The following is a 25,072-nucleotide window of genomic DNA, read 5'->3' on the forward strand; positions in this document are numbered from 1 at the left end:
TAAATATAATTATTTTATTATTATTTTTATTTCCTGCAAGACAGACCATCCTTTTAAAAAAAAAACAGAGCACCAAACACCATGTTTTTCTCAATGTATTCATGTCGAGAAGTGGACCAAGGCAGGGACAATTGGAGAAAGGAAAATATTAATTTTTTTCTTAAAGGACAAATCATGCTTCTTCGGTGGTCTCCACTTTCCCTTTAAGCAGGTGCTTCTTTTGTGGGCCCTGGAAAAAAAGAAAAGCATCAGCAAAGGAATTCCCAACCTCTTAGAGTACATCTACATTATCAAATCAATGCACATTGGTACCGCTTTAACTCAATGCTATGGACACCAGTAATATTTGGCGCAACTCCCATGATTCCAATGTATTGAGTTACAAAGTGGTATCAAACTGCATTCATTCCATGGTGTAGATGCTACAAAAGCTATTAACTGACCATGAACGCCCGCTTTTCTTGGGCCGTCTGGAAGTGACCGTAGCCGAATTTGGAAGTGGTGTCGATGAATTTCAGCTCAATGGGCTCCAAAGCTTTCCGGCTTGTGTGCACCAGAAGGGACTAGGGGAAAAAAGGAAATGGTGATGGATTAGATTAGAAGAACAAAGCAAGGAGAATCATATGTCAGGCAGAATAATAATAATAATAATAATAATAATAATAATAATAATAATAATAATAATAATAATAATAATTCTGTCAACAATTTTACAAAAAACAAATCTCGGCTATCAAACATCTAAGAAATCTCACAACATTTTGCATCTGATGTACATGAATGACCTGAAGCTGTATGGGAAAACGGAAACTGAAATCCAGTCTCTGACTAACACTGTCCGAATTTTTAGCACTGATATCGGCATGGAGTTTGGTTTGGACAAATGTTCAACAGTGGCATTGAAGAAGGGAAAAATCATTGAAAGTGAGGGCATAAATATGCCCAATGGCCAAACAATAAAGTGTCACCAGCCAGAGGCCTATAAATATCTGAGCATATTACAGCTGGACAACATCAAGCATGAACATGTGAAGACTGTGGTCAGTAAAGAATACACACAAAGGGTCAGAAAAATTCTCAAAACCAAGCTCAATGGAGGCAACACCATCAAGGCCATAAACACCTGGGCCATACCTGTCATAAGATATACTGCTGGCATTATAAACTGGACACAGGCAGAACTGGACAATTTGGACAGAAAAACAAGAAAACTCATGACCATTCATCATTCACTACAACCTCACAGGGATGTTGACCGGCTATATCTGCCTAGAAGATCAGGGGGCAGAGGACTCTTACAAGTAAAACAAGCAGTCAAAGAAGAAGAACATGCCCTGGCAGAATATGTCAAGCAAAGTGAAGAACCTGCTTTGACTGAAGTCAAAAATCAGAAACTCCTCAAAGCACCGGAGACAAAAAACCAGTACAAGAAAACCGCACTACAAACTAGAGCTGACAGCTGGCACAACAAAACATTGCATGGAAAGTTCCTTGACAAAATTGAAGGAAAAGCTGATAAGGAGAAGACCTGGCTCTGGCTCACGAATGGGACCCTGAAGAAGGAGACAGAAGGCCTGATCCTTGCAGCCCAGGAGCAAGCCATCAGAACAAAGGCAATTCAGGCCAAGATCGAAAAATCAGCTGTTGACCCAAAATGCAAACTGTGCAAGGAAGCTGACGAAACCATTGATTATATTCTCAGCTGCTGTAAGAAAATTGCACAGACAGACTACAAACAGAGGCACAACTATGCGGCCGACATGATTCATTGCAACTTATGCCTCAAGTACCACCTCCCAGCGACAAAGAACTGGTGGGATCACAAACCTGCAAAGGCTGTGGAAAATGAGCACACAAAGATACTGTGGGACTTCCAAATCCAGACTGACAAAGTTCTGGAACATAACACACCAGACATCACAGTTGTGGAAAAGAAAAAGGTTTGGATCATTGATGTCGCCATCCCAGGTGATAGTCGCATTGACGAAAAACAACAGGAAAAACTCAGCCGCTCTCAGGACCTCAAGACTGAACTTCAAAGACTCTGGCAGAAACCAGTGCAGGTGGTCCCGGTGGTGATGGGCACACTGGGTGCTGTGCCAAAAGATCTCAGCCGGCATTTGGAAACAATAGACATTGACAAAATTACGATCTGTCAACTGCAAAAGGCCACCCTGCTGGGATCTGCACGCATCATCCAAAAATACATCACACAGTCCTAGACACTTGGGAAGTGTTCGACTTGTGATTTTGTGATATGAAATCTAGCATGTCTATCTTGTTTGCTGTGTCATACAATAGTGTAACTACTGGCCGGTCCAACCAAGCCAGAGAGGCCTCAGCTGAGGAGCAGAACTAAGAGCACCGAACCCATTAGCATTATGGAGAATCAAACCCAAACGAAGTCTATACTGGCTCGGTCGTCACCCAGGATAAAAAGGACCGCGGTGGATGCTGCTGATTCTGGACATCCATCGACAAGTGGGCTACGGAATCATCAAAACCCAAATGAACAGTCACAGAAGCGGCAAAAATATACAATGCCAGAAAACCGCACAATTATGAAATGCTACTACAAATCTGAACCTCAAAGGCGTGGCTACCAAAAAAGGATGCATCAACTGTGGAAACAAGCGTACCCTGACTCACAGATAACAGAACCCCGACTGGCTGACCAACGAAGATTCATAATCAGAAACAAAGTGTTCAGTGAAGTTGAACTTGAAGAAATACAGAAAATTTGCAAAGTAAATCACCATCAGACCACAGCACAGACAGCAGCAGAGACTCCAGCAACACTTGGAATGGTGGAACAGATTGAACCAGAAAAAAGAGTGGAGTTTTTGCAAGAATTTGAAGAACCAGCACTTGAAACACCCGTTGAACCACCAGGAACCTTGACAGCAAGACAACAAGAGCTCAAGGATAAGATCATGGCTCATGCTGCAGCAAATGCAATAAGACAGCGGCTCCCAACTCTAAAAACAGTGCCCAAGAGACACCTGGCGCCTCTCATGAAAGATGTGAATGCAGCACTCTCCACTGTCCAAATAACATCAATTGAACAAACAAACCAGTTTGCCTACAGTGCAGCAGTGATAATAACAGAAGAACTTGGGCTCCTACAACCAAGGCAGCCCCAAAAAAAATCGACTGGAAAACCAAAGTGGAAGGTCAGGCTAGAGTTGAAAATCAAGAAACTTAGATCAGATGCAAGTAACCTGAAAAATATGAAAGAGAGGAAACTGAAGAATGACAAAATCAAGCAATACCTGATCCGAAAGTACTGGCTGAACACCAGAAAAATTGAAGAAGCTTTGGAAATCGTGAAAGAACAAATTACAGCAACAGCCAGAAAAATTGAAAGGTATGAAGCCAGAATCATCCAGTACAGACAAAATCAACTGTTTCAATCAGACCAAAGACGGTTCTACCTGAGTCTGAACCAAACAACAGACACAGTAACCATAAAGCCAGAGAAAACTGCAACAACAAAGTTCTGGAAAGAACTTTGGGAAAACAATAAAAACTACAACAAAAACGCTGGGTGGATAAAGGAGTTTGAAGGAAAATTCTCACAGAACAAAATGGAACTGATGGAAATAACAACTGAAATGATCAGCAAACGAGTGCAAAAAGTCAAGAACTGGACATTGCCTGGTAGTGATCAACTTCATGGATTTTGGCTCAAACATCTGATTAGTTTACATGGAAAAATGGCCCAACAATTCAATGAGATGCTGCAGAAAGGAAGTATCAGTGAATGGCTAACAACTGGAAGAACATACCTGATACAAAAGGATCCAGCAAAAGGAGCAGCACCAGGAAACTACAGACCAATAACGTGTCTGCCCACTATGTTTAAACTACTGACTGGCATCATAGCTGACAGAATTCAAGACTATCTTGAAGAAAAAAACATCTTGCCAGATGAACAGAAAGGCAACAAACGGAAAAGCAGGGGCACAAAAGACCAGTTATTGATTGACAAAATGATTCTGGAGAACTGTAAGAGCCGAAAAGCTAATCTTCACATGACGTGGATTGACTACAAAAAGGCCTTTGACTCACTCCCACACAGCTGGATCATCAAGTGCCTGGACGCCATCGGGATTTGTAAAACAGTTGGCACCTTCATTGAAAACATGATGGAGCACTGGAAAACTGAACTGTTTGTTGGAAATGAAAGCTATGGACTTGTCAACATCAGGAGAGGAATTTTCCAGGGAGATTCATTGTCCCCTCTGCTTTTCATTATTGCCATGATCCCTCTGTCAACAATCTTACAAAAAACAAATCTCGGCTACCAAACATCTAAGAATTCTCACAAAATTTCACATTTGATGTACATGGATGACCTGAAGCTATATGGGAAAACAGAAACTGAAATTCAGTCTCTGACCAACACTGTCCGAATTTTTAGCACTGATATCAACATGGAGTTTGGTTTGGACAAATGTTCGACAGTGGCATTGAAGAAGGGGAAAATCATTGAAAGTGAGGGCATAAATATGCCTAATGGCCAAACAATAAAGTGTCACCAGCCAGAGGCCTATAAATATCTGGGCATATTACAGCTGGACAACATCAAGCATGAACATGTGAAAACTGTGGTCAGTAAAGAATACACAGAAAGGGTCAGAAAAATTCTCAAAACCAAGCTCAATGGAGGCAACGCCATCAAGGCCATAAACACCTGGGCCATACCTGTCATAAGATATACTGCTGGCATTATAAATTGGACACAGGTGGAATTGGACAATTTGGACAGAAAACAAGAAAACTCATGACCATTCATCATTCACGGCACCCCCGCAGCGATGTTGACTGGCTGTATTTGCCTAGAAGATCAGGGGGCAGAGGACTCTTACAAGTAAAACAAGCAGTCAAAGAAGAAGAACATGCCCTGGCAGAATATGTAAAGCAAAGTGAAGAACCTGCTTTGATTGAAGTCAAAAATCAGAAACTCCTCAAAGCACAGCAGACAAAAAAACAGTACAAGAAAACCACACTACAAACTAGAGCTGACAACTGGCACAACAAAACATTGCATGGAAAGTTCCTTGACAACATTGAAGGAAAAGCTGAGAAGGAGAAGACCTGGCTCTGGCTCACGAATGGGACCCTGAAGAAGGAGACAGAAGGCCTGATCCTTGCAGCCCAGGAGCAAGACATCAGAACAAATGCAATTAAGGCCAAGATTGAAAAATCAGCTGATGACCCAAAATGCAGACTGTGCAAGGAAACCGATGAAACCATTGATCATATCCTCAGCTGCTGTAAGAAAATTGCACAGACAGACTACAAACAGAGGCACAACTATGTGGCCCAAATGATTCATTGGAACTTATGCCTCAAGTACCACCTGCCAGCAGCAAAGAACTGGTGGGATCACAAACCTGCAAAAGTATTGGAAAATGAGCACGCAAAGATACTGTGGGACTTCCGAATCCAGACTGACAAAGTTCTGGAACAGAACACACCAGACATCACAGTTGTGGAAAAGAACAAGGTTTGGATAATTGATGTCGCCATCCCAGGTGACAGTCGCATTGACGAAAAACAACAGGAAAAACTCAGCCGCTATCAGGACCTCAAGATTGAACTTCAAAGACTCTGGCAGAAACCAGTGCAGTGATGGGCACACTGGGTGCCGTGCCGAAAGATCTCAGCCGGCATTTGGAAACAATAGGCATTGACAAAATCACGATCTGCCAACTGCAAAAAGCCACCCTGCTGGGATCTGCACACATCATCCGAAAATACATCACACAGTCCTAGACACTTGGGAAGTGTTCGACTTGTGATTTTGTGAAACGAAACCCAGCATATCTATCTTGTTTGCTGTGTCATACAACGTCGTTGTGTCAATAATAATAATAATAATACATCACACAGTCCTAGACACTTGGGAAGTGTTCGACTTGTGATTTTGTGATACGAAATCCAGCATATCTATCTTGTTTGCTGTGTCATACAATAATAATAATAATAATAATAATAATAATAATAATAATAATAATAATAATAATAATATACATCATACAGTCCTAGACACGGGAAGTGTTCGAGTTGTGGTTTTGTGAAACGAAATCCAGCATATCTATCTTGTTTGCTGTGTCATACAACGTCGTTGTGTCAATAATAATAATAATAATAATAATAATATATTTATATTACGCTTTTCTTCCTCGGAGAACAGGAGAAGACCCCGCAGACTGGAATGTATTGGGGTTTCCTTCTCCAGAGGTTTCCAAGCAGAGGCTGGATGGCCATCTGTCAGGAAGGCTTTGATGGTGGACTGGATGGCCTTTGGGGGCCCCTTCCAACTCTAGGATGCTATGATCCCTGAATTGAAACCCGGAACAATGCTTCTGGAAGGGGCCTCACCTTCCGGAGGGTCAGCACCCGCTTCTTGGTGCCCACCACGCAGCCCTTCACCATCACGAAATCGTTGTTGACCTCTCCGTAATGTGGGAATCCTCCCTGCGGGAAGAAGAAAGGAGGTTGGACTAGATGACCCTCGTGGTCCCTTCCAGATCTATGACTTTAAGAAAGCTGCAGCATCCTAGAACAACCCGGAGCAGGACTTCAAATGTAATCCTAAACCATACAGAGATAATGTTTTGATACTGCTTCAAGCCATCATGGCTTTACCCTTGATTCCTGGGATTTGTAGTCTTCTCTGCTAGGGAGCCCAGAGCTGCAGTTCAGGGAAGAACCTTTTAAGTTTCAAGTACAGACCAAACTACAAATCCCATAATTCTACATGATGGAGTCACAGCATTTAATTTCAAGTTCAGCCCAAACTATAAATCCCATAATTCAATATAATGGAGCCATGACATTGAATTTCAAGTTAAGTCCAAACTACAAATCCCATCATTATATATGATGGGGCCATGACATTGAATTTCAAGTTCAACCCAAACTACAAATCCCACCATTCTATATGATGGAGCCATGACACTGAATTTCAAGTTCAGCCCAAACTACAAATCCCATCATTCTATATGATGGAGTCACAGCATTTAATTTCAAGTTCAGCCCAAACTACAAATCCCATCATTCTATATAATGGAGCCGTGGCATTGAATTTCAAGTTCATCCCAAACTACAAATCCCATCATTATATATGATGGAGCCATGGCATTGAATTTGAAGTTCAGCCCAAACTACACATCCCATAATTCTATATGATGGAGTCACAGCATTTAATTTCAAGTTCAGCCCAAACTACAAATCCCACCATTCTATATGATGGAGCCATGACACTAATTTTAAGTTCATCCCAAACTACAAATCCAACCATTCTATATAATGGAGCCGTGGCCCTGAATTTCAAGTTCACCCCAAATTACAAATCCCATAATTCTAATTTCAAGTTCAGCCCAAACTACAAATCCCACCATTCTATATGATGGAGCCATGACACTAATTTTAAGTTCATCCCAAACTACAAATCCAACCATTCTATATAATGGAGCCGTGGCCCTGAATTTCAAGTTCACCCCAAATTACAAATCCCATAATTCTATATAACGGAGCTGTGGCATTGAATTTCAAGTACAGACCAAACTACAACTCCCATCATTATATATGATGGAGCCGTGGCATTGAATTTCAAGTACAGCCCAAACTAGAAATAGTCAGTAATGTTTCCTATTAATATTAATGAGAAGTGAAGGAATATGAGATGTTTTTTCAAAGATATAAGTGCAAGAAAGACCAATGCAAGAGCTCCCTCTAGTGGAGCTTTGCCTTCTCAGGCCCTCCCATCTACACTGACCATCTAATCCAGTTCCTGAATGCAGATTATATTATGATTATAATCTGATTATATTATATATAGTTTAGATTATATCTAAACTATAGAATCTAGTTTAAGATTATCTACGTTGAACTGGATTATATGGCAGTGTAGATCCAGCCTCAGACACTTCCGTTTGGACTTCCATCTTCCAAGACCATAGGTCCATTTGGATCAGTTTGGCTGTCAACTGGGCTAAAAACCTTGGGAAACTACAACTCCCAGGACTCGAGTGGGAGTCCAATGTGCATTAATTCTATCATAGGTGCATTTTCTTTCGAAAAACTTCCCAAAAGTTCCACCCCACTTCCTAGTTTTTTCAACAAACGGTGGAGGTCACACTCTCTCGGCCTCAGAACCTCAAATCTCGAACCCCTTACCATGGGAGTGATGGTCTTCTCGGTCGTGTCGTAATTGGTGGAGCCGTTGTTCCTCACCATCTTGCCGTCTTCGACGTGGACCCCGCGGCCGATGCGGTAAATCTAAGGAGGAGCAGATTTGTTTGGGATGGCAAAGCATTGGTTGCCCTCTTTCTCCCCTCTTTGGAAGAACTCTATAAATCCCGCAGCCTTAAGAAAGCTCAGAACATTCTCACCCAGCATATTCTTTTCTTATTTTGCATTATTACCATCCGGCAGATGATACAGGGAGACAAAGATAAGGACAAACGGACCGAGAGATCTTCTATCCTAGAGCTGTAACTACCGTATATGCTCGAGTATAAGCTGACCTGAATATAAGCCGAGGCACCTAATTTTACCACAAAAAACTGGGAAAACATTGACTCCAGTATAAGCCAAGATCCCAATAAAATTACATATCCATTTAATAATAATAGAGTAAAATAATACATGTAATAATAATAATAAATACAGGAAAATAATACAGTAGAGTCTCACTTATCCAACATAAACGGGCCGGCAGAATGTTGGATAAGCGAATATGTTGGATAATAAGGAGGCATTAAGGAAAAGCCTATTAAACATCAAATTAGGTTATTAATTTACAAATTAAGCACCAAAACATCATGTTAGACAACAAATTTGGCAGAAAAAGTAGTTCAATACACAATAATGCTATGTAGTAATTACTGTATTTATGAATTTAGCACCAAAATATCACGATATATTGAAAACACTAGCTGTGCCCAGCCACGCGTTGCTGTGGCGTTGTCTGGTGGTGTCTGTATTTTATAGGCAGTGTGGAAGAGGCCTAAGTGAGGCCTAACTTTGCCTGTCCCCTGGGCTGAGTGGGTTGCTAGGAGACCAAGTGGGCGGAGCTTAGCCTTCTAACTGGCAGCAATTGGATAAAAACAATTACAGTAGAGTCTCACTTATCCAAGCTAAACGGGCCGGCAGAAGCTTGGATAAGCGAATATCTTGGATAATAAGGAGGGATTAAGGAAAAGCCTATTAAACATCAAATGAGGTTATGATTTTACAAATTAAGCACCAAAACATCATGCTATACAACAAATTTGACAGAAAAAGTAGTTCAATACGCAGTACTGTTATGTTGTAATTACTGTATTTACAAATTTAGCACCAAAATATCACGATATATTGAAAACATTGACTACAAAAATGGCTTGGATTATCCAGAAGCTTGGATAAGCGAGGCTTGGATGAGTGAGACTCTACTGTATTCCTCTCCCTCTAATTAGGACTTTATTTTTCTTTTCTTTTTGTTGTATCAACCTAGAGGCGTGGATGAGGGGTTGTGCTGTCAATTTTCGAGGTTGTGGGGTGTTTAGTTTTGTTGTTTTGTCGATCGCCAGGATTCCATCACTCTTTTATATATATAGATTGACTACAAAAATGTGTTGGATAATCCAGAACGTTGGATAAGCGAGTATTGGATAAGTGAGACTCTACTGTACATGTAATAATAAATAGAGTAGAATAATAAATGTAATAATAATAATAATAATAATAATAATAATAATAATAATAATAATAATACTATAATCCAGAATGTTGGATAAGTGAGACTTTACTGTATGTATGTATGTGTGTATAGATATATAACCAATAAAGTTACATTAATTGAGGCATCAGTAGTTTAAATGTTTCTGAATCTTTACATCAAACTGTAATTTAAGATATGACTGTTCAATTCTGATTAAATCGTCATTTTAATCTTCTTCAATGTAAATGTGCTTATGTATCCTTTTAATAATAATAGAGTGAAATAATAAATGTAATAATAATAATAAATGCAGTAAAATAATAAATGTAATAATAAATAGAGTAAAATAATAAACGTGTTAATAATAATTAATAATGTGTGTTTATTTATGGGGAGGGTCTTTTGTTAATAAGCCCACTCGCCCAATAGTTTCCCCTCTAGATCCCACACAGAAGTGAGTCCGCCTTGCCTTCTTGTTGAGCTCAGTCCGGTGGTGGTAGCCCTTCTGTCCGGCCCGGGCGATGGAGTATCCCACGCGGGCCGGGTGCCAGGCCCCGATGCAGGCCACTTTGCGCAGCCCTTTGTGGGTCTTCCTGGGGAGTTTCTTGGTGTGCCAGCGACTCGTCACTCCTGCAAAGGAAAGAAAGAAGGGGCCGTTATTAAGGATACCAAATGGTGGGACCTTTGAGTTTCCTAGAGAATGAGGGTGTACCTCCACTGTCGAATGAATGCACTCCGGCAGCGTTTTAACTGCCACGGCTCAATACAGTTGGACTCCAGTACCTAACAATATACTTTATATTCCGCTCTATCTCAGAGCGGATTACGGAACACATATATGGCAAACATTCAATGCTGTTAAACAATCAACAAGGACAGACAATACATAAACAGAGGTAAAGGCTTTCCCCGTCTTTTCCATTTACGGCATTTGGAAGCTAACAATATACTTTATATTCCACTCTATCTCAGGGTGGATTACAGAACACATATACGGCAAAAACTCAATGCTGTTAAACAAGCAACAAGGACAGACAATACATAAACAGAGGTAAAGGCTTTCCCCATCTTTTCCATTTCCGGCATTTGGAGGCTAACAATATACTTTATATTCCGTTCTATCTCAGGGTGGATTACAGAACACATATAGGGCAAAAACTCAATGCTGTTAAACAATCAAGAAGGACAGACAATACATAAACAGAGGTAAAGGCTTTCCCCGTCTTTTCCATTTCCGGCATTTGGAGGCTAACAATATACTTTACATTCCACTCTATCTCAGGGTGGATTACAGAACACATACATGGCAAACATTCAATGCCGTTAAGCAATCAACAAGGACAGACAATACATAAACAGAGGTAAAGGCTTTCCCCGTCTTTTCCATTTCCGGCATTTGGAGGCTAACAATATACTTTACATTCCACTCTATCTCAGGGTGGATTACAGAACACATATAGGGCAAAAACTCAATGCTGTTAAACAATCAAGAAGGACAGACAATACATAAACAGAGGTAAAGGCTTTCCCCATCTTTTCCATTGCCGGCATCTGGAGGCTGTGCTCAACTCAGGCCATGGTTTTGTGTGTATGTGTGTGCTGTCGCTCCATTTTCTATGCCAAAGAGCTTTTGTCATCCTTTAGATGTCCTCCTGATCGAATCGCTGGCATGTTCTTATGGGCATCTTTTATTACCTCCCTGCTTTAAATCGGTACCTATTTATCTACTCACATTTCTGTTTTCGATCAGGAGCTGGGGAAGATGGCGGGTGCTCACCCCAACCTGGGCTTGAACTGCCAGGATTTTCAGCAGCTTAGCGGCTTAGCTTGCTATGCTAAGAGTTGTAGTTTTCCCCCACTAGATCTTTAACCTTCTCTGCCAAAAAGAGCCAAACAACAACTCCCAGGATTCCGTAGCACTGAGCCAAACTGTGTTCATTCCCAAGTGTAGATACACCCATCAGCAAGGAGCCCCCGGTAGTGTGGTGGGTTAAAGCCTTGTGACTTGAAGGTTGGGTTGCTGATCTGAAGGCTGCCAGGTTCGAATCCAACCCGGGGAGAGTGAGAATGAGCTCCCTCTATCAGCTCCAGCTCCTTGCGGGGACATGAGAGAAGCCCTCACGAGGATCTGGCTACCAGTATTTAAAAACTCTAAAATCAAAACAATAGATGGGAACCAACACTCTGAGGGCAGAAGACAGCTAATGACTGAACAAAGGATGCCCCTAGGCAAGAGACAAACTCTTTCCAATGCTAATTAGGGTGATTAACTGAAACATTAATGCTGGCTTCCCAGTGACAAAGGACTCTTGCCACACCCTGGACTCTACACAGATATATATATTTTTTCCTTTCCTTACTTAGTTTATCCATACCTCACAACCTCTGAGGATGCCTGCCATAGATGTGGGCGAAACGTCAGGAGAGAATACTTCTGGAACATGGCCACACAGCCCGGAAGACATACAACAACCCTGCCTCACGAGGATGTTAAAACATCAAAACATCTGGGCGTCCCCTGGGCAATGTCATTGCAGACGGCCAATTCTCTCACACCAGAAATGACTTGTGCAAGTCGCTACTGACACGAAAAAAAAACCCATCAGCAGTCCCACCTTTCATGCCGTGGCCCTTGGTGACGCCGATCACATCAATCATCTCACTCTGGCTGAAGACCGACTGCACGGAGATCTGCTTCTCCATCTTCTCGTGGGCCCAGTCCACCTTCTCGGCCACCGTTCCCCCGTTCAGTTGGATCTCCATGACGTGTGCTTTCTTCTGCCGCATTGGGAGCAGCTTCATCTGATAACGTCCAGGCAGAAGGCCAAGGAACGGAGGACATGAAAACAGAAGCACAATATTTAATACAGGACAGGAGAAAGGATGGTGCAGTGGCGTTCTTAGGACTGATGCCACTTGAGGCAGTATCATAATCATCATCATCATCATTATGAGAGACTCAAAGTAACAGAGGACTTTAAAACAAAAGGTAAATGTCTTGATCACATCTCCAAAGAGGCCTTGCTTCAGTTTGTCTCTTAGGCTTTCGTAAATTATTAGATTAATCCTCCCAGGGATGTTGTGGGCTGGGCTGGGGCTTAAGACCCAGCCATGCTCTAAAAATATGTTTTTGTGTTTTATTGGTGTTTTCCTAAAAGTATAATACACATAAATAGTGGTATAAAAACAGACAGTACTACACATAAAGACATCCGCATGATATAAACCTCGTGATGCCCACAGTTAGACAGACAAAAGAGAAGAGGGGAAAGAGGGAGAAAAAGAAAAGAAAGGGAAAAAAGGAAAGAAAGAAAAGAAATCATAATAGTGAAATGACAATGAATAACATATAACAATATACACATATGCGTAAATACAGTAGAGTCTCACTTTTCCAAGCCTCGCGTATCCAAGTTTCTGGATTATCCAAGACATTTTTGTAGTCAATGTTTTCAATATATCGTGATATTTTGGTGCTAAATTCGTAAATACAGTAATTACAACATAACATTACTGCGTATTGAACTGCTTTTTCTGTCAAATTTGTTGTAAAACATGATGTTTTGCTGCTTAATTTGTAAAATCATAACCTATTTTGATGTTTAATAGGCTTTTCCTTAATCCCTCCTTATAATCCAAGATATTTGCTTATCCAAGCTTCTGCTGGCCCGTTTAGCTTGGATAAGTGAGACTCTACTGTATATATATATATGTGTGTGTGTGTGTGTGTGTGTGTATTCATACCGTGTTTCCCCGAAAATAAGACCTCCCCAAAGAATAAGACCTAGCAGGGGTTTGGGGGGATTGCCAAATATAAGGCCTCCCCTGAAAGTAAGACCTAGCAACTAAGGCTGCAGCAGAGTTCCATTGGGAAGCATGGCTGCAGGGCAGAACCAGCACTCATACACACACCGGAGGGAGGGAGGGAAAGTGCTTGCTTTCTGTGCCTCCCTCCCTGCCTGCCTGCCTGCCTTTCCTTGCCTGTCCCCCAGCCGAGGCTTGAAAAACCTTCCGTGGCTGCTACTGACTGCCGTTTCTTCCTTCGGAGACAAGGCAATGCTGGCCATGCTGCCTTGCTTCCCAGAGGCTTCTGATTGGCTCCTGGAGCTAGGGCAAGGGAGGGTGGGAGGGAGGGAAGGAAGAGGGCTTTCGTCCTGCTGCTTTTGCTCCTTAAAGGTACAGGACGCATTGGGATTCTCCTCTCATCTTCCTATCCTATGCCATGAAACTGATTATTTTATACTATTATTCTATTGCCATATTATTATCATCATATTCTGTTACTATTATTATATCCCATTATTATATTATCCTATTAATATATTTTAAATCATTATATTATATTTTTCTATTATTATTATTATTATATCATTATATTATTATTCTATTATTATTCTATTATATTTTCATATTATTATATTATTATTCTGTTATTATTAAATTCCATTTTATATTACCCTATTAATATATTTTATATCATTATATTCTATACTATTATTCTATTATATTATCATATTATTATTTTATTATTATTAGCATATTCTGTTATTATTATTATATTCCATTTTATATTATCCTATTAATATATTTTATATCATTCTATTCCATTCTATTATTCTATTATATTATCCTATTATTATTATATTATTATGCTATTCTGTTATTATATCCCATTATTATATTATCCTATTAATACCATATTATTATTATTTTCTGTTATTATTATATCCTATATTATATTATCTCATTAATATATTGTATATCATTATATTATTATATTATCATATTATTATTATAGTATATTATATTATTCATCATTCATGACTACATTGAAACTAGAATAGAGAGAAATCAGCGTGGAAACCTTGTGAAACCTAAATTGCAAGAGGTACCATAGATTGTTGTACATGTAAATAATGGTAGTAACAAGAAATTCTTGATAGGATTCATAGTTTGTCTGGTTATGCTGGTTTGTGATGACAACTACTTTACAGTATATAATAAATGTTCATTTTGTTGTTCAACAATAAATGTGAATTCTTCTTCATGGAAAAATAAGACATCCCCTGAAAATAAGACCTAGTGCATCTTTGGGAGCAAAAATTAATATAAGACACTGTCTTATTTTCGGGGAAACAGGGTATATATATGTCACACCCTCCACTCCTACCTCCTATTTTGCACATACAGTAGAGTCTCACTTATCCAATGTAAATGGGCCGGCAGAATGTTGGATAAGCGAATCTGTTGGATAATAAGGAGGGATTAGGGAAAAGCCTATTAAACATCCAATTAGGTTATGATTTGACAAATTAATCATCAAAACATCATGTTAGACAACACATTTGACAGAAAAGGTAGTTCAATAGCAGTAATGCTATGTAGTAATTACAGTAGAGTCTCACTTATCCAACACTCGCTTATCCAATGTTCTGGATTATCCAACGCATTTTTGTAGTCAATGTTTTCAATACATCATGATATTTTGGGGCTAAATTCGTAAATACAGTAATTACTACATAGCATTACTGCATATTGAACTACTTTTTCTGTCAAATTTGTTGTATAACATAATGTTTTGGGGCTTAATCTGTAAAATCATAACCTAATTTGATGTTTAATAGGCTTTCCCTTAATGCCTCCTTATTATCCAACATATTCGCTTATCCAACATTCTGCCGGGCCGTTTATGTTGGATAAGTGAGACTCTACTGTACTGTATTTACGAATTTATCACCAAATTATCACGATGTATGGAAAACATTGACTACAAAAATGCGTTGGATAATCCAGAACGTTGGATAAGCGAGTGTTGGATAAGTGAGACTCTACTGTAGGTATTAACTTACATCTGATTCCTGCTGTCATTTATATTCTAATTATTTTATTCTGTGAATCCAGCCTTTCCATCTCCTTATCTTTAATATTTATATTTTGTATATTCGCCTTAAATCAAAATCTTAACATTTACACTCTTTAGATAATTCTTGATTAGCTCCCAGTTTGTTTGGTTTGGGTTTTTTTTTGGTCTACCTTGATTTTTTGCTAATAAATATGTTAACCTATCCGTATTCATAATCTCAAAGATTTTGTTGTACCACCTATTAATTTCCGGGATTTTTTGTCTTTCCATAAAAATAGATAAATGACATTATTATTAAAAGAGAAGGGTTGATTTTTGATAACACTGGGCGTTGTAGTTTCACCAGGTCTTGAGCCTTCCCTGCCCAAGAAAGTGGGACTACAACTCCAAGGACTCCGTCACATCCGTCCAAAGCACAAAGCACTCACCTGGGTATGCACAATGACGCGGATGACCTTGCAGTACTTCTTCATGGCCGCAAAGTCCTTCTCCAGCTGCTTCTTCCCCGTCTCGTCCTGCCATTTCTTGCAGAACTTGGTGAAGGCCTTCTTCTTGCTCTTATGCCTGAGAACGATAAGAGGGATTTGCACCAAACAATCAAATTCATTTTGAAATGGTAGACAAAGGTTTGAGGAAATGAGACAAAGAGAGTTCCGGTGGCTGTAGAAAAAATGACGTTTATTCTCAGTGGCCAGTGAGAATATAGCAATAAGAAAAGAAAGACCTTCTCCTGTAATCAGGAAAGCGAAGGTACCGGAACAAAGAATCACAGGTTCTTATATACCCTTTTTCCTCCATCTGCTACGTCATCTAGGCATTATCCATCACCAATTAAGGTAAAAAAAAAGTCTTACTTTGCACTTACTAAGAAGCTATTTTTGCATTTTCCTAAAAATATAGACTACTTTCAAGACCTCTGACCCTCCATTAGCCTTATCTCTGGAATTTTCATCTCATCCATTAGGGCTCCCCCTCATCCTCCATTAATTAAGGAATTTCCTCCCTACCTTAGCTTGTCAGAGAGTCATTAGCACTCCTCCAGGGCGCCAGGTCTTATCTTGACATCCCAAAAAGCCTTAATTTGTCTCTTGTCCATTAGCTTATCTACTCTTGTTGACACTTAACATATGTTCCTGGCACTCAGGGTGAACTTTGGTCTTTGTGCTGGTACAGCTGTACCAGAAACTTCAACTTTATTTTCTTGTTGCAAATGTTTGCAGTCATAGGACAGGCCACCTGTCAATCACCATTAAATTTGGTTCCGCCCCTTGTTCAGCGCTCTGGGAGGGAAGGAGCCATTTTTAAGTTAGTCTCACTTAGGAAGCTCAGCTATAGGACGTAGACCAGCTCGTCCCGTAAAAAGCTTCATATTTCAAGAACACCAGGGATATTGACCGTCCGGGGATACAGAACAACAGCACAGAAACATCTGCAAGCCTTGGCTGGTAGGTCCACTCGACAACCAGACTCACTTGGAGTTGCCAGTGGGTACCAGACCAGCTAGGCCCAGATAATAGATGGCCTGGGAGGGGTTATAAGAGGGTTTTCACAGTTATTCAAAGCCAATCACCTGTCCTGTGGGGACAAGACTCCTTGAAGATTTATTATTTGTTCATCAATAAAGACTTCGTTATTTCTTTAAAAGACTCAAAGGCCATCTTTTCAGGGAAATTCCTCAACAACCTTTCTTTAGGCACCCTGGCTTCCCGCTGGGCGTAAAGTGTATGTCCTATATAATAGACAATCAGTCACAGGCCCAGCGTGTGACAGAATAGTCTTGCTTTTGCTGAGCAGAGTGTGTTTTTTCGGCTGCTGTGTATATATTATTATTGGTTTTTATTATTGTTCTTTGATGTTTCATATTTTATTTTATCATTGTTTTGTATCTGATTTTGCTGTGAGCCGCCCCGAGTCCTCTTCGGGGGAGATGGAGGCGGGATATAAATAAACTTATTATTATTATTATTATTATTATTATTATTATTATTATTATTATTATTATTATTATTGGGCTATAGGCATACAATTCTGCTTGTGATTACATTTTTCCTATTTCTATTTCTTAACATGATTACATTCAATATATAGTTTCCAATACAAGTATTATATTTTCCCAATACACCTTCATCAATTTCACTTTTTAAGTTTTGGAATTCCTCTGCCACGTCGCTCTCACCAGTTCTTGTAGAAGCGCCGCCGACATTCGTCGCTGATGTGTTCGGCAAAGATGGTCCTGAAGCTCCGCAGGCCCCTCGGGGTCTCTATGTATCCCACGACTCCCACCACCACTAATGGGGGGGTCTCGATGATGGTCACCGCCTCCACCTCCTCCCTTTTGGACACCTCTGGGAGTGGAAGCAAGACGAGAAAAATAAGTTTAATACTGAGCACATTGAGTACATCTCCACTACAGAGTGAGTGTAGTAAAGTTTGTGTCAGGTGGAAAAATGCTGTATTAGATAGGAACGCATTGCATGTACCTCCAGTGTGTGGAAAAATACAGTTCTGATAGACATGTGTGTCTATAATATACAGTCCACTGAAAGTGTTAAGAATGGGAGTGGCTTATATATGAACTTCTGTTTTGTCATGTGCTTTCTCTCTGCCCTCTTTGATACCTTGCCATGATCTCTCTGCATCTGTAAACCATTGCCATGTGAGTGTATCCTTGTCATGTGAGTGTTTTGCTATGATTGTGAGTATCTCTGTATACTGATAGCAGACCTGTAAATAGTTCTTTCGAGGAGATGGTGGTGGGATATAAATAAATTTTATTATTATTATTATTATTATTATTATTATTATTATTATTTTATTATGACACAGCAAACAAGATAGATCTGCTGGATTTCGTATCATAAAATCACAAGTCAAACACTTCCCAAGTGTCTAGGACTGTGTGATGTATTTTTGGATGATGCGTGCAGATCCCAGTAGGGTGGCCTTTTGCAGTTGGCAGATCGTGATTTTGTCAATGTCTATTGTTTCTGAATGCCGGCTGAGATCCTTGGCATGGCCATCACCACCGGGACCACCTGCACTGGTTTCTACCTGAGTCTTTGAAGTTCAGTCTTGAGGTCCTGATAGCGGCTGAGTTTTTCCTGTTGTTTTTCATCTATGCGACTGTCACCTGGGATGGCAACATCAATGATCCAAACCTTTTTCTTTTCCACAACTGTGATGTCTGGTGTGTTGTGTTCCAGAACTTTGTCAGTCTGGATTCGGAAGTCCCACAGTATCTTTGCGTGTTCATTTTCCAATACTTTTGCAGGTTTGTGATCCCACCAGTTCTTTGCTGCTGGGAGGTGGTACTTGAGGCTTAAGTTCCAATGAATCATTTGGGCCACATAGTTGTGCCTCTGTTTGTAGTCTGTCTGTGCAATTTTCTTACAGCAGCTGAGGATATGATCAATGGTTTCGTCGGTTTCCTTGCACAGTCTGCATTTTGGGTCAACAGCTGATTTTTCGATCTTGGCCTGAATTGCCTTTGTCCTGATGTCTTGCTCCTGGGCTGCAAGGATCAGGCCTTCTGTCTCCTTCTTCAGGGTCCCATTTGTGAGCCAGAGCCAGGTGTTCTCTTTATCAGCTTTTCCTTCAGTTTTGTCAAGGAACTTTCCATGCAGTGTTTTGTTGTGCCAGCTGTCAGCTCTAGTTTGTAGTGCGGTTTTCTTGTACTGGTTTTTTGTCTGCTGTGCTTGGAGGAGTTTCTGATTTTTGACTTCAATCAAAGCAGTTTCTTCACTTTGCTTTACATATTCTGCCAGGGCATGTTCTTCTTCTTTGACTGCTTGTTTGACTTGTAAGAGTCCTCTGCCCCCTGATCTTCTAGGCAGATATAGCCGGTCAACATCACTGCGAGGGTGCAGTGAATGATGAATGGTCATGAGTTTTCTTGTTTTTCTGTCCAAATTGTCCAGTTCCATCTGTGTCCAGTTTATGATGCCAGCAGTATATCTTATGACAGTTATGGACCATTATTATTATTATTATTATTATTATTATTATTATTATTATTATTATTATTATTATTATTATTCAAGCTGGTGAGCTAATGTACAAGGTCAGAGGCTAGGCTATAAAATCTCTGCTAACTGTGACCAAGACTCTGCAATGTTTTGGCTGATCGGAACTAAATGCTTACCTTGGAGATAGTCCGTCCCTTTGCGCAGCTGGAAGAGGATGTGAGAAGAGGAACTCACATGCCTACATAGCAGGAGTGTACTCCTGCAAACAGTTCGATCCCACTTTAACTATCTTATTTATTTATTTATTTATTTAAAGTATTTATATTCCGCCCTTCTTTCTCACCCCAAAGGGGACTCAGGGCGGATCACATTGCACACATATAAGGCAAACATTCATTGCCATATAACATACCCTGTTCCCCCGAAAATAAGACAGTGTCTTATATTAATTTTTGCTCCCAAAGATGCGCTAGGTCTTATTTTCAGGGGATGTCTTATTTTTCCACAAAGACGAATTCACATTTATGGTTGAATTTTTAAAAATGAAAATTTATTATCTACTGTACAGTAGTTGTCATCACAAAACAGCATAACCAAGCTGTGAATCCTTTCAAGAATTTCTATATTATATTTTATTGCTATACTGTTTTAAAATTACTGTTTTAAATTTCTGTTTGTATGTGAATTTATGTTGTTGTTGGGCTTATCCCTGTGTAAGCTGCCCTGAGTCCCTTCTGGGAGATGGAGGTGGGATACAAGAATAAAGTTATATTATTATTATTATTATTATTATTATTATTATTATTATTATTATTATTTCTTGTTACTACCTTTATTTCCATGTACAACAATCTATGGTATGTACATTTACTGATGCTGCATGCTTCCAAACAAAAACTTTACTAGGTCTTACTTTCAAGGGAGGCCTTATATTTAGCAATTCAGCAAAACCTCTACTAGGTCTTATTTTCTGGAGATGTCTTATTTTCAGGGAAACAGGGTAGAACAGAGACAGAGACAAACGCAGGCACGGGCTGGCCTCGAACTCATGACTTCTTGAGCAGAGTGATTTGTTGCAGCTGGCTGATAACCAGCCTGCACCACATCTTGACTTAATGCTAGGAGTCCTTATGAAACTATAGCTGCTAGTATGCCGTAGCACTGAGCCATGGCACTTTGTGTCATGTTGTGTTCATTCTACACATCCATAGCCAGCACACCAAATAAATGGTAAGGTACTTTGGTAGTTCTAATTCAACCAGATCTGGGGAAGGTGGGCACATGAGTGTCGGAACAAATGGATTGCAATGGAAACAGGGCCCGTCTTGAAGCTTCCCATCGGAGCAGGAATGGAGAGTGAACCCCAAAATATTCAGGGCGACGTACTGAGCCCGGTCCGGTGCAGCTCCCGCAGGATGTGGGTCATGCCGGCCTTGTAGCCCAGGAAGGCGGTCAGGTGGACCGGTTTGCTGGGGTCGTCCTTGGGCCAGGTCTTGACTTTGCCTCGGTGCCGGCGGCTCCGTTTGTGGGGAAGGAAGCCCATGTGCCCATGGCGGGGGGCTGAGAACTTGCGGTGAGACTGGAATAGAAGGAAGGAAGGGAGGGAGAGAAAAAGGAATAGAAAAAGGGAAGAAAGAAGAAAGGAGAAAAGGAAGAAAAGGAAAAAAGGATAAGGAAGGAAAGAAAAAAGGAAGGAAAAAAGGAATAGAAAAAGGGAGGAAAGAAGAAAGGAAAGAAGGATAAGGAAGGAAGGGGAAGGGAGGAAAGGAAGGAGGGAGGGAGGGAGGGAAGGAAGGAAGGAAGGAAGGAAGGAAGGAAGGAAGGAAGGGAGGGAAAAAGGAATAGAAACAGGGAGGAAAGAAGAAAGGGAAAAAAGGAAGAAAAGGAAAGCAGGATAAGGAAGGAAGGAGAAGGGAGGAAAGGAAAGAGGGAAGGGAAGAAGGAAGGAAGGAAGGAAGGAAGGAAGGAAGGAAGGAAGGAAGGAAGGAAGGGAGGGAGGGAGGGAGGGAGGGAGGGAAAAAGGAATAGAAAAGGGGAAGAAAGAAGAAAGGAGAAAAGGAAGAAAAGGAAAAAAGGATAAGGAAGGAAAGAAAAAAGGAAGGAAAAAAGGAATAGAAAAAGGGAGGAAAGAAGAAAGGAAAGAAGGATAAGGAAGGAAGGGGAAGGGAGGAAAGGAAGGAGGGAGGGAAGGAAGGAAGGAAGGAAGGAAGGAAGGAAGGGAAAAAGGAATAGAAACAGGGAGGAAAGAAGAAAGGGAAAAAAGGAATAAAAGGAAAGCAGGATAAGGAAGGAAGGAGAAGGGAGGAAAGGAAAGAGGGAAGGGAAGAAGGAAGGAAGGAAGGGAGGGAGGGAGGGAGGGAGGGAGGGAGGGAGGGAGGGAGGGAGGGAGGGGAAAAGGAATAGAAACAGGGAGGAAAGAAGAAAGGAAAAAAGGAAGAAAAGGAAAGAAGGATAAGGAAGGAAGGGGAAGAGAGGAGAGGAAAGAAGGAAGGAAGGAAGGAAGGAAGGAAGGAAGGAAGGAAGGAAGGAAGGAAGGAAGGAAGGAAGGAAGGAAGGGAGAGAAAAAGGAATAGAAAAAGGAAAAAAGGAAGAAAAGGAAAGAAGGATAAGGAAGGAAGGGGAAGGAAGGAAAGAAAGGAGGGAAGGAAAGAAGGAAAGAAGGAAGGAAGGAAGGGAAAAAGGAATAGAAAAAGGGAGGAAAGAAGAAAGATAAAAAGGAAGAAAAGGAAAGAAGGATAAGAAAGGAAGGGGAAGGAAGGAAAGGAAGGAGGAAAGAAGAAAGGAAGGAAGGGAATGAAAGAAGAGAGAGAGGGAAAACAGAAAGGGAAGGAAGGAAGGAAGGAAGGAAGGAAGGAAGGAAGGAAGGAAGGAGGGAAGGAGGGAGGGAGGGAGGAAGGAAGAAAGGAAGAAATGAAGGAAGGGAAAAAGGAATAGAAAAAGGGAGGAAAGAAGAAAAGGAAAAGGATAAGGAAGGAAGGGGAAGAGAGGAGAGGAAAGAGGAAAGAAGAAAGGAAGGAAGGGAATGAAAGAAGAGAGAGAGGGAAAACAGAAAGGGAAGGAAGGAAGGAAGGAAGGAAGGAAGGAAGGAAGGAAGGAAGGAAGGAGGGAAGGAGGGAGGGAGGGAGGAAGGAAGAAAGGAAGAAATGAAGGAAGGGAAAAAGGAATAGAAAAAGGGAGGAAAGAAGAAAAGGAAAAGGATAAGGAAGGAAGGGGAAGAGAGGAGAGGAAAGAGGAAAGAAGAAAGGAAGGAAGGGAATGAAAGAAGAGAGAGAGGGAAAACAGAAAGGGAAGGAAGGAAGGAAGGAAGGAAGGAAGGAAGGAAGGAAGGAAGGAAGGAAGGAAGGAAGGGAGGGAGGGAGGGAGGGAGGGAGGGAAGGGAGGAAAGAAGGGAATGAAGGAAGGGAGGAAGGAGAATCAAGGAAGAGAGAGAAGGAAAGCAGAAAGGGGAAGGAAGGAAGAAAGAAGGGAGCAAGGGAACAAACAAAGAAAAATGAAGAGAAAGCAAGGACAAAAAGAAAGATGGAAAGGAGGAGAATGAAAGAAAGGAAGAAGGGAGAGAGGGAGGCAGAAAAAAGAAAGCAAGAAGGAAAAGGAGGGAAGTGAAGTAGGAAGAAAGGAAGGAAGGAAATGAAAGAAGGGAGGAAGTAGAATGAGAGGGAAAGTGGAAAGGGGAAGGAAGGAAGAAGGGAGCAAGGGAAGGAAGAATGAAGGAAGAGAAAGGAAGGACAAAAGGAAGGATGGAAAGAAGGAGATGGGGAATAAAAGAAAGGGAGAAGGGAGGGAGGCAGAAAAAGGAAAGGAAGAAGGAAAAGGAAGGAAGGAAAGGAGGGAGAGAGATGGAGATAGGGAGGAGATGGATGAATGAAATAAGGAAGGAGGAGGAAGGAAATGAAAGGAAGAAGGAAGTGGAAGGAAAGAAAGGACGGAGGGAGAGAGGAAGGTGAAGAAAGGAAGGAAGGAAGGAAGGAAGGAAGGAAGGAAGGAAGGAAGGAAGGAAGGAAGGAAGGAAGGAGAGAGGGAAGAGAAGAGAGTGAGGGAAGAAAGAATGAAAAAGGAAGGGAAAGAAAGGACACAGAAGGGAGGAAGGAAAAGTGGAAAGAGGGAGAAGGAAAGGAAGAAGGAAAGAGAATGAAAAGGAGGAAGAGAGGGAGGAAGAGAGAAGAAAAGGAAAATAAGGTTGGAAGTAAGAAGAAGGAAAGAAGAAAGAAAGGAAGAAAGGAAAGAGAAGGAAAGAAGGAAGGAAAGAAAAGGGAGAAAGGAAGAAGTGAAGGAGGGAGAAGAAGGAAGAATAAAAAAGGAAGGAGAATGAAAGAAGAAAGGGAAGGATGAAGGGGAATGATAGGGAGGGATGGAAAAGGAAGAAGGTAGGAAGAATGAAAAAAGGAAGGGAGGGAGGCAGGAAAGGGAAAGAAAAAAAATAAATTAGTTCATTAGTTTTCTTTCTAATATATAGATGCCCAAAGGTGCATCTCCACTGTAGAATAAATGCAGTTTGACACCACTCTATCATTCTACAGTGTACACCAGGCCTGGGCAAACTTTGGCCCTCCAGGTGTTTTGGACTTCAACTCCCACAATTCCTAACAGCCGGTAGGCTGTTAGGAATTGTGGGAGTTGAAGTCCAAAACACCTGGAGGGCCAAAGTTTGCCCAGGCCTGGTGTAGATACATCATCATCATTATTATTATTATTATTATTATTATTATTATTATTATTATTATTATTATTATTTTCTCCCCAAAGAAAGGCAAGCAAGGCCCTTACCATGTTCGGGCGTCTCCGGCAGACCCTGCAGCGGAGAAAGAAAGAGGCACAGAGCAAGTGGCTCAATACCAAAGATGCTTCTCGGCCCCCAAGACATAAATTTAGCCGCTGGCCTCATGCAAAGGCCATATTCATTTCACGCCTGGGGTCCGGCCGAGAGGAAAGGTCAGCATGCAAGAGGGAGGCTCAGTTTACCGCCAGCTGGGCCTCCCAGCCCCATAGCAAAGGGCTTCCAAATGCCCTTCCTTCCACGATTCGAACCTCGTGGCCATCTGTAGGGAAGGCTTTGGTTGTGTCTTCTTATTTGGTGAAACAGAGCTTGGACTGGATGGTCTTTGGGGTCCCTTCCAACTCTAGGATCTTCTTCTTATTATTATTATTATTATTATGACACAGCAAACAAGATAGATATGCTGGATTTAGTATCACAAAATCACAAGTCGAACACTTCCCGAGTGTCTAGGACTGTGTGATGTATTATTATTATTATTATTACTATTATTATTATTATGACACAGCAAACAAGATAGAAATGCTGGATTTCATATCACAAAATCACAAGTCGAACACTTCCCGAGTGTCTAGGACTGTGTGATGTATTATTATTATTATTATTATTATTATTATTATTATTGTATGACACAGCAAACAAGATAGAGATGCTGGATTTCGTATCACAAAATCACAAGTCGAACACTTCTCAAGTGTCTAGGACTGGGTGATGTATTATTATTATTATTATTATTATTATTATTATTATTA

General features: G+C 40.8%; 1 protein-coding gene across 1 annotated transcript; it reads right to left on the minus strand.

The window, feature by feature from the left end:
• Nucleotides 1-24,413, minus strand: rpl3l (ribosomal protein L3 like). Its single transcript, XM_062964241.1, has 10 exons — nucleotides 24,311-24,413; nucleotides 20,933-21,125; nucleotides 17,758-17,926; nucleotides 16,010-16,145; nucleotides 12,334-12,520; nucleotides 10,188-10,348; nucleotides 8,191-8,292; nucleotides 6,391-6,486; nucleotides 444-563; nucleotides 1-229 (listed from the first exon to the last, which is right to left on the minus strand). Exons 1-10 carry the CDS (start codon nucleotides 24,311-24,313, stop codon nucleotides 173-175), a joined length of 1,224 nt encoding a protein of 407 aa, XP_062820311.1. The 5' UTR covers nucleotides 24,314-24,413; the 3' UTR covers nucleotides 1-172.
• Between the last annotated feature and the right edge of the window lie 659 nt (nucleotides 24,414-25,072).

The sequence above is a fragment of the Anolis carolinensis genome, unplaced genomic scaffold (genome assembly GCF_035594765.1).
Source record: "Anolis carolinensis isolate JA03-04 unplaced genomic scaffold, rAnoCar3.1.pri scaffold_13, whole genome shotgun sequence".
Lineage (NCBI taxonomy): Eukaryota > Metazoa > Chordata > Lepidosauria > Squamata > Dactyloidae > Anolis > Anolis carolinensis.